Here is a 16587-nt window from a genome sequence, read left to right as displayed (position 1 = left end):
GTGTCATGAGCTCTGAATGCACTGGTGACGCAGCAAGCAGTGGGCAAGCTCCGCATGGTACCACTGCACTGGCTATGTCACCTGAGGACGCGCCTCCCTGAGTTCAGGCTGCAGCAAGCCTCCAGAGCTTTCTTTACTAGTGACTGCCGAGGGAGTGGCCAGCCCACTGTGGGTGAGGCCATCCCTGGACAGGTCCTGGGCTCTGTAGGAAAGCAGGCTGGGCAAACCATCAGCTTCTGTTTCTGGGTTCATGCACTGGGTGAGCTCCTGCCCTCACTGCTTCTGAAGGTGAGCTGTTACACACGGAGCGTGAGTAAAATAAAATAAACCCTTACCTCCCTAGGTTGCTTTGCTCATGGCGTCTCACTGAGGCATCGAAACCCTGAGACACAATTGACTGGGAGGGATCCCATGTCTGAGAATCCATGACACTGTTCAAATCAGGGTCTCCAAAGCCTTCCAAAGCCTAGCAAAGCGAAGGCAGTTCATGGGGATGAGGAACACCCCGGATGTGGAAGGAGGTGCTGCAGGCGAGGATGCAGCCTGATGCCTGATGAGAAGCACGAGCTCTGCAACAGACAGATAGACGGACTGCTGAGCTGACACATAAAGTAAGTCCACGTTAGGATGCCAATCAGGCTGGAGCTGGACATAGGAGGAAAGCTGTCAGGCACCTTTAAAAACCAAAACCAAAAAAACCCCCCAAACAAAAACCAAAACCATAGGCCAACAGCCTTGAGTTTGTGCTCACAAAGCTTGACTAGTTATCTAGTGCACTTCTATAGTGCCACTTCAAAGACTCCTCTCACCGTACCTCTTGGGAGAATTCTGACCTTACTCCAAGAGAACTAGTTAAATGGAAATCACCACTAATCTACTCCTTATTTATATTATGAATCTACACAGGGCATGTAAGCCTAATGCTAAAGTAGGCGATGGCATGTCCCCCTCTCTGTCCCTAGCTCCTGCTAGAGATCAAGCCAGGGTTCTGAACATCATTCTATCACTAGAGTACATCTCTACCTAAGCCATGCTACAAATCAAAAACAAGAAGACCTTTTTTAAAGCAAACACAAAATCTTGAGGTAACAATGCCTTAACGCAGTGTAAGTGTATTCGGTGTTCGTAAGTGTATTCGGTGTTCCTGACGGCTGGTTATCTCGGCAGCTTCTGCCGTATCTGTCAATGTACAGATGACAAATGAAAACACTGAAGTTACACAAGCACGAACATAAAGGGCAGTGTTGGAAAAGTGCAGATGGAGAGCTACCTGCTGGGACGATCACGGAAGTTCCAGAAGCTGAGGTCAAATACGTAAGCAAACACACACAAACATGGTATTTTATATGCAAGTACTACATCGTTATCTTGAATATCTAACCTTATATAATACAATAATACTGTTTGTTCCTTGATTCAGATTGTTACAGATAAATACTTCTGTGACAAATGAAGTCAAAGGACTTTAGAAGTGAGCTGGTTTATAATCTTAAAAAGAAAGAAAGAAAGAAAGAAAGAAAGAAAGAAAGAAAGAAAGGAACTCATCATGAGAAGAGCTTCGCTCTATGCCTGAAGAATATAGTAAGAAATGACAAGGAATGTGAAACAAAGTACCAACAGGAACTAGTCCAAATTTAAACAAGAAAACATTTTAAAAGGAGCAATCTACAGACTGGTCAGGAGTCGCCTTCATTTTCTCCTCTAAGGCCCTCAACACTGAGCCGTGTTACTTCCGAAGGCCTTCCGATGCCTCAGGCCTTGCCTCTTTCTTTCACTAACAAATTATACAGGTTGACCATACTCATACTTAAGGCACAAGCTGCTGTCTATATATTAAGAATATAAAAAGCATATTATGGAACACTCAGCCAAGTTTCAGTCTTCTGTGAAGCTAAGCAAGCCCTCAAAAAAATTCAGAGGCCTGCAAGATTGGAAGGGCAGGGCAGGGCACTTGCCCTTCTGAGCTCCATCCCCAGGACCACATGTTGGAAGGAAACAGACTCCCCCACCAGTTTTCCTCTGGGTCCACACTTGCATATTCAAACACCTGCACACACGTGCACGCCCAGGAATGCAAACGCACGCACGCATACTCGTGCGCGCGCACACACACACACACACATGCATGCACACATGCACGCACAGAATGTGAAGGTCAGTAAGATTAGATCGCTCCATGTGTAGAAGGGATGCTTAGTATCTAAGGGTCAGGAATGACCAGGGAGACGGCTCAGCGGGCAGTTTATTCCCAGCACCACTGCAGCAAGACCAGCGGCAGCAAAGGCGGCTCCCAACCAGTGGGGTCACCACAGCACAGTTGCAGGAGGAAGGGCCCTGCCTCACCAGGGTGGAAGGCAAGAGGCATCCCCAGTATGGTTCTCTAGGCCAAACTCACATACCAAGTAAGATTTTAAATATATACGTTTTTCTTTATGCTTACTGAGTAGGTACTGATTTGCTTTTCTTCAGCTAATAAAAGTTATGCTCTTCAAAAATGTACAGAAAGGTCCCACCGATTATCAGTTACAGAACCAATGGGCTTTGTAAATGTCAAATAATTTATGACATTTGGAAACCCAGATGAGTATTTGAAACACGTGGCTAAGGGCAATGATAAGAAGTGAGAAAACGAGCGTGTGATTGTATATTTTAGCTGCTTGCAAGTGACTCCAAGGCCCCTGAACACACAGGGGCTGTCTTCAGCTGAAGAGTGGTCCTTGCAGCAGCACAGCAGACCCGTCAGCTGGCACCAACAAATCCCTGGAGTTTTCCGGTTCTCACGGCACAGCACCCACTTAACCCCAGCCAGAACCACATACTGCTAGCCTTGCCCGGTTTCTAAGGAAACACATGCTTTGATGATCCTCAAGAGCTGGTAGGTCAGAAAGCCCGTGGACCAATTCCTTGGGGGTCAGTCATCCTGACAGCCCTGCTGCTCCAGCTCTGTAGAGATGACAGAAATACTATTTCCACACAGCCACCCTAACCCCTGCACTTGGGAGACAGCTGTAAGGACCACCACAAACTCAAAGCCAGTATACAGAGAGCTTCATGTAATAAGACCTACTATGCCCCAGTGGACACACTAGCACTACCCTCACTGATGCTAAACTCAGGGAGACATCTCTAACACTAAGTCTACCCCTGAGGAACTACCTGCTACCTGGCACATGCTTCTATACCGCCCAACTGCCACCGTCAGCCTTTCAACCTAACCTTGTTGCCTAGATGGCTCGAACATGGTATCTTACTCTATGTATCTAAAATCCAGCATCATGCCTCCAAACAAACCCCCCCAAAACCCCAAAACAGCAAGAGCCCAGGAGCTCCTCGCTCTGCTTGCATCTATCGGCAGCACCGCTGTTCTGCAGTGCCATGGGCTCACCACCTCACAGTCACCTGAACAGGGTTCTTTATGTGGGTGCATTTCGCTTTGGAAAAGCCCTCGACTCAACTGCACACTCGCAGGGAAAGTAAAAGGACCACTGGCAGGCTCAGAGACGGGAGAGCCCTGTGTGCCAGCAGCAAAAGCTGTCACACCCTTTCTATTATTAAAGGAAGATACTGCAAATTCCAAGTCTTCATGCAAAGCAGGGCTGAGCTAATGAAACTTATCTGGTCTCATTCTAAGAACCAGACCCAATGCTCACTGTCTACACACGCTTCCGGCTGGTGTCCATTACCAATCCTCCAGAACTGGGATTAACAGGAAACAGTCTCGCTAGGCTCGCTTACCAGATCAGGTTGAGAAGTTAATAAGCACCATGCAGAGATTCGAGTCGGAAGCTGTCACATTCCAAAGTCTGTTCTATTTTGACTAAGCTCAATGTTTGCTGACATGGAAGTTACAAAGGTTTAATGTTTTCCTATGAGACATAACGTAATGCTCTAGAACAAACACTCACTCTAGATCATAATGGAGCAGCACAACATGCCCTCAGAACATGGAGCCCTTGGCCAAGTCATGAGCGCAACATAAAAAACCCTCACCAATGCTCTGTGTTTCTAGGCAATAATTTCCCTTTTCAAGTCTACTGATATGTCAACATCCATGTGGACGTTTGCTTAGCTCACAGGCAAACAGTAGTGACAATCAAATCACTATTAGAGCAGCATTCTTTACAACTAATTTTTACACAAAGGAGCATAATTGTGATGTCTGGACCCAAGATCTGGCTACCTAGGAAAACTCAGGAATTAAATGGAGACGCCACTAAGATGCTCATCAAAAGCCAGCTGTCTACAGAGTCAGGACAGTGACAGACTGATTTTTCAGTCACCAAGTAGTAGAGACTACTATGCATTAAGATTGTAATTTGCCAGACATGATTATTTTAAATTCATATTTGGGGTACTACATTTCTGTCATTTCCCATAAACTATGACATCCCAATTAAGTATATAAGTGCCCTAAGATCTGTGAGGTGTGGATGAGACGCTCACTGCGTCTTGGGCACTTGAATACTTGGTCCCAGGTGGTGGCTCTTTGGGAATGATCAGGAGATGTGGCCTTGCTGGAAGGGGAATGTCACTGGGCATGGGCTCTGAGGTGTCACAAAACTCCTGCCACTTTCAGTTAGTCCTCTCTGCTTCCAATCTGTGGTTCAAAAACAAGCTCTTGGCAGGCTCCTGCCCTCTGTCCCAGCATCATGGATTCTAACCCTCTGGAGCCAGAAGCCCCACATAAACGTTCTGTAAGGTACCTAGTCATGTTTTATCACAGCAGTATACAAACAAGTAATCTGCCACCCAAAGTCTAAAGACAGAAACTGGTCCAGATTCGGCCTACGTCTTCATTTCTAGCCCCTTCTAACAAACATGGTGCTCACAGAGTAGGTGAACTGACTATAATGGCACTCCCGTGGACCTGGTGCTCTTTAGAGGCCAACACGGAAGGATCACTTGAGTTAGAGGAGGAAATTCATATATACAGAGTGTGAAGAACAGTCCTGACACACAGACCAAAATGCACAAATGCTAGCCAGTACTCATTGCTGGTGGTCAGACGTGGTGCCACGTGCCTGTTACCCCAGCACTGGAAGACGGAGGCAGCAGGGCCAGGAATTCGAGGTGACCCCCAACTATACAGTGTATCTGGGCCAGTGTAAGCTATAAGAGCAAAAACAGCCAAACCAGCAGAGTCAGTGCTAACAACTCTTTGTGTGATAAGCTACAGATCAAGTCTATCCTCACCAAACGCCAGTTTGCATTAAATTATGCTGAAGCTTGATAAAACTATATTCACAGTAAAATCCATAGTGCATGACACTTTCAAAATGACAAATTCATGATTTAAAAAAAAAAAAGAGCTGTGAAGCACTTTTTTTTTTTTTTTCGGAGCTGGGGACCGAACCCAGGGCCTTGCACTTGCTAGGCAAGCGCTCTACCCTGAACTAAATCCCCAACCCCTTGAAGCACAGTTTTTACACCATGAAATTCAACCACAATACAGCTTACAGAGGTTAGTGCTGAATACCATCACATAAGTTGCGTTTATCATTTTTCTTATCCCAAAGTTGATTCCCTCCAGCTGCCCCTGCTGCCCTGGCATTAGAGAACCATCAATATCTGTTTCCCTCACTTCCTGTTTCTGTGGATCTTTTCCAGAGGTAGTTTCGAATGTTTCATGTGATGCAGTGCACGGGCACTCTTTTGTGTCTGGTGTCTCTCAGTAGTGTGTTTCTTCCATTGTCTTTGTTGCAACGTCTATCAAGAATGTGTTCCTTTTGATGGCAGAGTATTATTTTGCTTTATGGATATAACATTTTATTTGCTAATTACTAATTGATGGGTACTTGGGTTGTTTTTTCCAGGTTTGCTATAGAATAGTGCATTTGTAAATTTTCTAACAAAGAACACTTGGAACATTTTCTCATTCTCTTGGGTAGATGCACAGGAGCACAGTATCTTATTCCTAGGTAAGTGCATGCTCGTTTTAAGGCCAGTGTTTCACAACACAGCTCTGTGGCAATTGCATTCCCCGGAGCAGTGTGAAAGCATTGTCCTCTCTTCACAGGGCCAACACTAAGTATTACAGACTTTAACCACAGCCTTTCTAGTGACAGTATATCACTGTGGTTTAGTATGTAGCTCCCTAATTAGTAATAACATATTCTAGATGAAAGACCTTTACCATGTTTATAATATGCAAATCTTTCCAAGTCTATATCCTTTGAACTTTCTTAAGTATCTTCTGCAATATTAAATGCTAAGAACGTTTTTTAGATAAAATCCAATTCATACTTTTTTTTTCTTTCAAAGTACATAGGATCTTAGTGTCATATGTAAGAATGTCAGGCTAACCCAATGTCACTCATCTAGAAGTTTCATGGATTTAAATTTTGCAATTAAGCATATAATCTATTTTAAGTTAAGTTTTGTATATTTTGTTATTTTGTGATTTATAAACAAAATGCTTAAGTACATTTTCCCCTAAGTACACAGGAATCTAAGCATTAGAATCTAAGCATCTGCTGAGAATACCCTTTTCCCAATAAAATATCCATGCACATCCCCACAAAATAAACCAGTCTTACATATAAAGGCTTATTTCTGAATTCTCAATTCTGATCACTGATCTATGTATGCATTTAATCTTTGGCCAATCATCCTGTCCTGGTTAGCATAGCAGTGTAGTCAATTTTTAGAATGAGAAGGATCAAGTCTCCAATTTTGTTCCTGTATCTTTCCATAAGTCTTTGGGAATGGCTTAACTGTTTCAACAAACCACAAGGATTTTTGTTAAAATCTACATATTAATATTCAGCCTTCCAATCTAGATACATATTCAGTTTAAATCTTCAGATTTTGTGTTAAATATTTTATAGTTCATCCCTAAAACTTTAGATCTTTTTGACACTACAACAAATGTTTCCTCATATTGTATGTTGATTTCCTGAAACTACACTATTAATCTTGTCTCGGGAGAAAGCAGAAGCCACTGGCTGGAACATTTCTCCACTAAATCTACATACCTTCCTATTTGCCTCCCTGGGTTAAAATCGAAAGAATGAACTCTTTCCTCCCAGAAGACTGTGTGGTCAGGATCCAGACCATCCCTACTCTCTCCAGACTGCTGAGGAAAAGAAGGAGACGACTATGAAGAGAGCAGGAAAACAGCCGGAATAGCTGAAATTATGCCTCTGTGAAGGTTTCCTTTAAATCCCACTCCTCCCCTCAGTTCAGCTGGGTCTGCCCTGGGTCTACTCACTTTCATGGGCAAATGACTTTTCAAAAAGCTACCTCTAGGCCCTACCTCTAGGCCCTTGGCTATCTAATCCCCAGGTCATTCACACCTGGCATCTATTGAAAGTAGTCCATGAAACAGGGCTACGGAAGCTCCATCGAGTTTCTAAACCAATCCAATGGCTTCATCTCTACCCACATTTCTCAGTCTCTCAGCCAGACTCGATGCAGCTGGTGCTCACCGCCATGAACACTTGCAGTTTGGGCAGGATGTGCGTCCTGCACTCCCACCTCCCTCCAACCATCCTGGTTGTTCTTAGCTTCCCCCCTAAGGCTTCTACTTCCCAACCTGAAATGTTCAGTGGTCCTTGAGACTCAATTCTAGACATTTTTTTCTTTATAGTCTTTTCTTCAATATTTTCATCAGTTACTGTTTTCAATTTGCCAACAATCTAAAAATCTTCAATTCTTCCTCTAAGAGATAAATATCTTCTCAAGATGTGTGGGTCATGGATGGTAAAGTTCATGACACAGACTTCCATAGTTTAAAGTGAACAAAAGGGAACTTGCAAATGCATCACTACTCTTTTACCAAAATAGTATCCCCTAAACCCCACCCCTTCCCAACACCAACAATACCCTTATGCTCCATCCCCTCTCTCAAGCTCCATATCAAACCCATTACCATGGCGTCCTATTTTTAACTAAACAATCTTACCACTCCCACTCCTACTGCCTCTCTCTAATCTAAGCCACTGCTGTTTCCCATGTGAACTCCCGCATATCCACTGACCAATCTGTTCACCGTCCTCAGTACTCTCTTCACTTATAAAGTTATGAGTGTGGAGGAGAGCGAAAGACATGGCTCAGGGATGAAGTGCACTCTGGCTGTTCTTCCAGACACGCTGAGTTGGACCACATGGTGGCTCACAACCATCTGTAAGAAAATCTGGGTCCCTCCTCTGATGTGCATGAGGACAGACCCCCCCCAACACACACACACACACACACACACACACACACACACACACACGTTTGTATATATATGATAAATAAGTCCTTTTTTAAAGTTATGAGTGGTCTTTAAAAACAGAATTTAGATATTACTCCTCCGAATAAAACTTTATAGATTCTGATTCCATTAAAACCGTAACTCCCCAGAGTAACTGGCTCCTTCCTTGTTCTTTTGTCCATTAATGTCACAGCTTCTCATCTTCAACACATAATCTCATCATAGCTTCAGACAGTTCCCTTGCTGTGCGGCTCACTGCCCCCCATCCCTATCACTGTCTGCCCATCCTGCCCTGAGCTGTGTTCCCGCTCACTTCTGTCTCACTATCCTCTCACCAATGGTTCTCTGTGTGTACACAGTTCCTTTCAACATTACCACAGGTACAACACACAGTGGTGGAGACAACAGCTGATTACAAGTATGGCCAAAGAAGTACTATATAAAACTGATTTGAGAAAGATGTCTTCAGTATTTTGCACTATAAGACTGTGTTAACCTAGGGAGCCTCTGGAGCTTAACCAGGCTAGGACAGGCCGGCAACACCAGATTTAATGTAAAATGTTGCATAACTGTGTCTTCTAAGCAGATGTCCAATGTGTTCACCAGAATCCCTAAGGATTCAATAACTCAAAAACCATAATAACAAAATCTGACTTTGTCCCTTAACAACACAGACTTCAAATTAAATATATGATAACTCTTGAAACAAAACAGAAGAGATGCACATTTTTAAAGCCCAGGCCCTGCAATTTACCAATCTTAAAGGATAAGGTAGGCGGTTAGCCTTGCCAGACACATCTCTCCTACAGAGGGAAACAGGAAGACCCTAATGAAGACAGCCATCACCGTGCCCTGTGCTTCTCTGTTGCTGTGACAAAACCCCATGGCCAAGGCCACTTACAAAAGACAGCCTTTATTTGGGCTGTTTCAAAGGGTTAATGTTTGTGACAGAGCAAAGGCGTGCAGGGCACAGGAGTAACAGACTTCACACCCTGACTCACAAGGAGGAGGCCAAGAGAGACAATGGGCAAAGCTCATCTCCAGTGACACATCCTCCAAAAAGGTCCGATGTCCCAATCCTTCCCAAACTGTTCTACCTACTGGGTCCCGAGTACTCAGACGTGTGAGCCAAAGCGGCCATTCTCACTCAGGCCACCACACTGAGGCAAGGCCGCAGAACTTGCACCATAAGAAAGGATAAAGGCTGGAGGCCAGGCGCATTTCTCATCTTAAGCACTCACTGGTCAGACACCTTGAAGAACTCATACAATCTTTGCCTTAGTTTCCTCTTCTGTTTGTCACCACAGCATTGCCAGCTGTCACCACAGAATAGGTTTCCCTCCTTAGAGCACTCGAGGAATGCAAAGAAAGCAGCTGAAGTGTTACAGCAGTGGGCAGCACACACACCGCGTGTCTTCCTATGGGTAAGGCTGGACAGAGTAGCCACCGTGGAAAAAGACAATCTTTTCAATCAGAAGTCCAGAAAACCCACCCCGGCCACTTCATGTGCGGTGATTCAGGTGAACCGACTGTGGAGGTCACAGAACTGGCTGAGGCCAGCCTCTGTTTGGTACTCCTTATGCTCTTTTCTACTGTCACAGTGCTTGCAGTAAGGTCCCCAACATGAAGACGCTGGGCATGAAGGAAAGCAAGCCTCCAGCCAGCACAGGAATTCCAGAAGCAAGCATGGCCGACACTGTGTGAACAGACACTGTGTGAAGATGCCAGCTGTCTTCCTCATACATGCAGGGCATGGGGATGCCCGCTAACTCGGTGTGTGTACTCTTTACAGCAGTGCATGGAGGACGTCTGACCAACTCAGGTGTACAGTTTTACTCTTTATAGACAGTGACTTAGAACTTACAAAAAATAAAATCCCATGTCTTGAGGGCTGCAAACTGACATTTTACTAAGTTTCTAATATCTGATGTGTAAGTAAGGTTATAGTTCTAATATCCGATGCATAAATAAGGTTTATAATTCCACTTCAGCTATTTTACTAGTTAACAGATTTCATAACCAACTCAAGCGAGTTTCAAGAGAAAAGCCGGTTTCCATTTCATTGCTGTTGCTTTCCTCGCATTAAGTTAGTATCTTATTCAACACTTCTTCCAGCTACTGCTCAGCACGCTGACCCAAAAGGGCACACTGCTGGCAAACTGCAGGGAAAGGACAGCTAGTACTCAAAGCTTTATCACGAAATCACACATTCAAAGTCTGGGTAAGTTTTGACAATTCCCAGATAAAGAGGTTTTTTTTTTTCTTTTAAAGTGAAAGCCAAGAAGACATACTGATTAATGTGGTAAAGAATATACTTTTCTTATTCTTTAAAAAATAAATTGCTTCTGGAAAAGCTAAGTTTAATGCTGTAACACTGAAAATCTTCAGCAAATGGCTAAATTGATAATTAAATATTGAGGTCAGATCTTCAGTCAAACTATTTCGCTCCTCCTCCTGGTCTACTGACACTATCTTCAACAACAAACCCTTTACCCCCAAATAAGTTTTACTCTGCTATTCCAGGCCAGCCTTGGCTGCGTCGGGAGACCCTGTCTCAAGAAACAAACGCTTGGGTGCTGTGGAGATGCTCAGTGGTTAAGAACACCGGTTTGCTCTTCCAGAGGACCTGAGAGCAATTCCCAGCACCTGTGTGGTGGTGCCAATATTCTCTAACTCAAGCTCCCAGGAGTCTGACATCCTCTTCTCACCTCTGTGGGCACCAGCCACGCTCATGGTACACAGACACATACACTGACAGAACACTTGTATACACAGAATAAATAGTTTTTAAAAGTAACAGATACTAGCACGTGTAATGATATCCCTTAAGATGTCTTGACAGTATAATATAAAACTGTGTCAATTTGTACCCAGGAAAGCAACCACAAGAATCTACCTCTCTCTGAAGTGACTGTTTTGAGACATCATTATAAATTAAACCCTTCACTATTCAAAAGAAAAAGAGTACATGTAACTCAAGCAAGCAAATCAAAGTCTGAATGACTTAACCCATTCTTCAGAGGTCCCAACAGTGAGGAGCCAGCTACAAGGGGGCAAGGGACAACGGGAAGGAAAGGAAAGGACATTCACTATTCATAAACAAGTTACTTAACCTCTCTGCCTACCAAGTTCCTTGTTAATAAAAATGGCACCCACTTCACAGCGCTGTGCAGGGGTCAACTGAGTGCCTGCATGAGAAGGGCTTGCCTGGTAAAAGGAGCCCAGTGGGCACTCAATGCCAGCTCCTTCCCCTTCAGTTCTAGGCCCTCTCTCTGTTCTTTGTTCTCTACCCTGCTTTCTCCAGATGACTCAGCCCTCTCTCGTGACTTTTATTAACAAATGTTGAAAAATACTGGATCAATCTAGGTCCTAATAGGTATGTAAAACACTGTCTGCTCCCTGCCCTCAATGAGGAAGTGACGGCCAACTTGTGAACAGAACCAACATTCACCATAAATAAAATACCTGTTCCTACTTGATGAAGGTTAGCAACATCCCAAAATGCCTGCAGTCACACTCCCCACTCCTCCTTACAACACCAGGCCCCATCCTGCCCCTGTTCTAATTGGAGTGGTGTCCAACAGGAATCCTTGCCACCATCTCTCCCATCCAAATTACGCCAAATCGGCCATGCTTAGCCAAGTTTGCCTTCAGGACAACTCCTGTAACTAGTCATTTCCTGTTCTCTGTCAGACTCCAGGTCAGGTCTCAGATCTCAACAACTCTGACGTCTTGAGCCAGACAGTTGTTCTACAGGCTGTCCCATGCACTCTGGGCTATTAAACAGTATATCTGGCCTCTACCCACTACATGCCAGCAAAACCATTCCCTCCCCATTTTATTACAACCCAAAATATCTTTAGACATTGACAACTGGCCTGAGAGTATAAAACCACTCCCCATATACTGTTCTCTCTCACCCTGTTTTTTGCTGTTCTTAAATATTTTATTATTTAAAAAATAATTAATGGGCAGCTGTGAGGCATAGTCATAACTGGTCTTGGGAGTCTCTCCGCCTCCATTCTGCAGGTCCTGAGGATCAAACGCAGGGCACTGCAGCGGCTTAACTGCGGATGCCCTTACCATGGAATCCTGTCACCAGCCCTACGACCCCATGCTTTGTGTGTTACTGCCCAGTTCCTCACCATTTCCTATCTTTGATATAAAATTAGCCCCAAGATAACAACCTCTGTTCTAGCACTGACAAAAGCTTCCTAGAGTACTTTCTATATGAACCCTTTCTTTCAAATACCCTTCACAGTTAGTTCAAAGCTGCCCGTCCAGTCGTGGTCATCTGGATTCAATTAGGAGTTGCCCCACAAGGCATTTCACACAGTAACAACTAAGGACCCCAGCTGCTCTTCAGAAAGACACTACCCTTATTTTCCATTCCAGTGCTGTCACTCTGGTTTGGGCACCCATTACCCAGCACCCATGCCAGACCTTTGTAAGAGCCTCCTTCCCTATCCTTTACTCTCTCTACCACTCAAAGCCAAAAATTTCCAATGCTTCTGCACTGCCTACTGAAATATGTATGAAATCTCCTGCCTGCAGTCTTTAGTAATAGGAACTCTTCCTAACTCTGTTTCATTATTTCCAAACATATTTCAGCTTAGGTAAAACCTTATCATCTACTAGTCCTTGAAAAGGCTTGGAGGAGGTCCACTTTGGTCATATTTCTCCCCTGCCTAGAAGCCCAACTTTCTTCCCCATCCCAACTTAGAAAGAAGTCCATCTGAATCTGTCCTGTTTTTATTTCCTTTGTGCTTGTGAACCCAATGTGCTTCCTCCAGGTACCCTTTTCTTTACACCTGAATGGTCCTGTAATTTACAAAGCCCTCAGAGCACCTTGTGCTTCTGTTAATTTCCCCCAATATCTAGCTTGAGAAAGGGAACAGAACTGTATGTTATGTTTGAGTTACCCCAAATGCTTCTCACTGAAAGCCATGGACTGCTGTTTTCAGAAAACCTCAAACTCCCATAAGAGAAACTAAATCCGCATCCCCCTTCTGTCTCACATTTCCATGTCTTAGGCCAAATTTTAAGTAAACTGCCTTCGAGATTGCAGACTGCTATGCAGTACAGGTTGGCAGTCCTTTATCAGCGATGCTTGAAAACGAAGTGTTTTGAGTTTCAACTCTCCCCTCCAGATTTCGGAATGTTTGTGTATGCACAATGAGATACCTTGGGGGTGGGATCCAAGTTTAAAGAGATCTCTTTATGTCTCATATACACGGTGGTCCCACAGTTTGAGAGTAAATTAAAAAAAAACGATAATTATGAATACAAGAAAGTTTCATGATGTGGAATTTTCCACTTGTGCTATTTTGGCCCACAAAGTTTTAAGTTTAGGAGTATTACAGATGCCCTGATCAGGGACACTCAACCTGAACATAGTACTGTGAAAGTCTGGCTCCAGAGATTCCTACGGTTCCCAATGTGCGATTGAATCCCAAATATTTAAGCTACTTAAGCTCTCCACGCACAAAACAATAGAAAGTTATTTTCAAATACCCATACGATTGAGTAAAATATGAAAATAAGTTGGATCTATTGAACATACCTCAGCTGGAGGCTAATCAATGCTAACTTCTATGCCCTGAACGACAATATATTTAAACAACCTAAAAGTCTTGTACACCATGAGAACGACAAAAAGTCATTCTGTCAACTCTGAGCCCCAAAGACATAAGCTAAGATAGAATATGGGAGGCTTCTCCTTGATTTTAAGTCCTTTATATGTCTTATTTCCATAATAAATGGGCATGTTTTGACCAGAACCTGTAGGTTTTGTACCAAATCCATTAAGACACTAGCTCTACAGGACCACCAGCAAACTACAGGCAGTTGTGTGAACCTAAGCTAAAACTGGTTTCAGCATTGTAAGAGAGCCATAAAAAACAAAAACAGTGAATCCTCGAAGAATGTTAATAGCGGCAAAAGCCTAAAATAGTCACTATGTTGCCCTTTTCAGCAGCACAGATCTAGACTTACTTATCCTAAAACACTCACCTTTCCCCACCACACCCCAGGCTTAAAAAAAAAAAAAAAAGACAACATAAAACAGAGAGAAAGAACTCATTCCCTAAACCACAGTAGGCACTAGGGTATCGTCTATATCCGAAGTATTTGTAGAAATTTTTATATCTATTAGAGTTTTTGTTCTAAGCAAACTGACTTTCACTCTAAAATGGGCCTACAAGAACTCAAGGCTGGGGAGACGGGAGTGCTGGCCCAGAGTCACATTCTATTTGATAGGAGACCACAGTAAAAGCCCGGAGAGACTCCTAGCCCAGCCCACACCTGTAATCCCAGCACTTGAGCAGTTGAGGGAGCAAAAGGACCCTGAAGTTCAGGGCAAGTCTGGGATATAAAGCAAGAAACCGTCTCAAAACAAAGTAAAACAAAACCTCTGCCCCAATATTCTGCTTCCCCTACATTTTATCCACTTCCATCTCCATGTGTTTGGAGATTCGGATAACTGATTTGGGATCAATATTAGGATGAAAACTTAAAACGGTTCCTTCCTCCCATGCCGTTTAAAAAGGCTCTTACTAGCAGCTATGAATCATGAGGCAGTAGCGTTAATGCTCATCACAAATATTAGCACTTCTACGAAGTCTCCTGTAAAAACAGACGACAAAGAAGGTTTACACTAACCGTGCTTGCTGCTACAGGGCAGAGCTACAGACCGAGGAGAATATCCACCTTCTGATTCCAGCTGTTCCAGTAGATCCCAAACCCAATGAACCAGCTCCGCCAACTACACTCGGAAAGCCCACTAGAAGATACTGTCCACGGTACATCGGCCACCCATCCTACGAACAAGTTCTTTTCACATCTATCTACACGCCAAGTACTAGCCAGAAGTTCAAATTTTCTTAGTCGCAACCCCCCCCCCAAAAAAACACAGCTTCCTAAAAGAAAAAAGAAAAAACCCAAAAAAACCAACCTGCTTCTTGGATACCTTAACAAAACTCACTTCATCGAGTCTGCTCGGCTCACTCCAATTCATATGGCATTTTGCCTGCCTATACTCGTAACTTTCCTATTGTGCGGGAGCCGAAGAGCTTCTGTGAATGTGGAACACACACAGCAGAAGCTAGGATCCGCACACAAGCCGAGAGCCTCCCGGGGAAGTTGCTCTTCCCGTGCACAGGCTGGCCGAGGGATGCAGGCTGAGGCTCCGCAGACCCCCGCCCCCACCCCGGCAAGCGACCCCTCCCCCTCCGGGAGTCCCCGCGCACCCGCACCTGCGGCCTCTGCCCGCCGCACGGGAGCCCCCCGGGTGGAACCTGCCCTCCTGGAAACGTCGCCCACTCCCGCTCCCGCTGCCCGAGGCCCGCGCGGCCGGGGACGCGGCGGTACCTGGAGGACCACGTCGTTGGGCAGCTGCGCGGCCCGGAACAGCTCGAGCACTCGCCCGTTGACCACCACCTTCTTGGTGCTCTCGATGTCGCAGTAGGAGAAGAGATCCGAGTAGTATTTCTGCTCGGCGTCGCTCAGCGTCAAGCCTTCCATCTTCGCCTCGGCCCCGCGGCCGCCCCGCCCCGCATGCACCACCCGGGCGCCGGCCCCGCGACCCGGGGCGGCCGGCGGGGGACTGCGTGCAGCACGGCCTCCCCGCGGGGCCGCGAGCTCGTGTGGTCCGGGGCAGCCGGCGGCGGCGGCGCGCGGCCGCAAAGCTCGGCGTGGGGAAGGAGGCGGCGGCTCGGGGCTCGGCCGCGTCCCTCGGGCTTCCCGCCTCGGCTTCCCCTTCCGCCCACGCACCCCCCTCCGAGAAGTTGTGGGGCTTCGGAAGTCTAAAGTTTCGGGGGCTCGGGGCTGCGCGTGGCCGCCGCTCCGCCTCCTTCAGCCGCCATTGACTGCGCCCCGGCCCGGCACTGACAGCGGCGGCCGCGCTCCAGACCCGGATGTGAGGCCGGGAGGAGAGAGCGCGAGAGGGAGAGGGAGAGAGAGAGAGAGAGAGAGAGAAACACCCACCGGGCTGGCTTGGCCGCTCCCGGGAGAGCGGGCCGCAGCGCCCCCTGCTGGCCGGAGCCCCGCGGCGCGACCAGTGGCCCTGGGCGCCCTCCGCCAGGACCCCAGGCGAGGGGCACCTGAGGACCAGTCCGCCAGCGATCGGATGCGGAGGGTTCAGGTCGGGCTGCGGGCTCGAGTGTGGCAGCTTCTGGCATGCAGCAGTTCCTACCCGTTTGCACTTACCGAGGAGGAGTGCATCATTTTACACTGTCCACTGGAGCTGGGAAGCTTGCTCAGGTGTGGACGCTTAAACCGAGGCTGAATTCCCACTCCTAAGCCCGGTCTTCTATAAAACCCAAGTTTGCAAAATGGAAAGAAAAAAATAAACGGTCAGAGGTTTTTTTGTTTTTGTCACCGGAAACCGAATA

The 16587-nt window shown here is 45.8% G+C and overlaps 1 protein-coding gene across 25 annotated transcripts in view; it reads right to left on the bottom strand.

Annotated features, from left to right (window-relative positions):
• Reps1 (RALBP1 associated Eps domain containing 1) overlaps positions 1-16209 on the bottom strand; it is a 77788-nt gene extending 61579 nt beyond the window's left edge. For 23 of the 25 annotated variants that reach the window (XM_087655100.1, XM_087655101.1, XM_087655102.1 and 20 more), the window contains 1 exon segment: positions 15566-16114. In XM_087655100.1, the coding sequence (XP_087511226.1) occupies positions 15566-15718 (153 nt within the window). In that variant the 5' untranslated portion in view covers positions 15719-16114. 25 annotated transcript variants of the gene reach the window in all.
• Positions 16210-16587: the final 378 nt, after the last annotated feature.

Source organism: Rattus norvegicus, chromosome 1, assembly GCF_021556685.1.
Source record: "Rattus norvegicus strain SHRSP/BbbUtx chromosome 1, alternate assembly SHRSP_T2T, whole genome shotgun sequence".
Taxonomy (NCBI): domain Eukaryota; kingdom Metazoa; phylum Chordata; class Mammalia; order Rodentia; family Muridae; genus Rattus; species Rattus norvegicus.
This window is presented reverse-complemented; position numbering and strand designations above follow the sequence as displayed.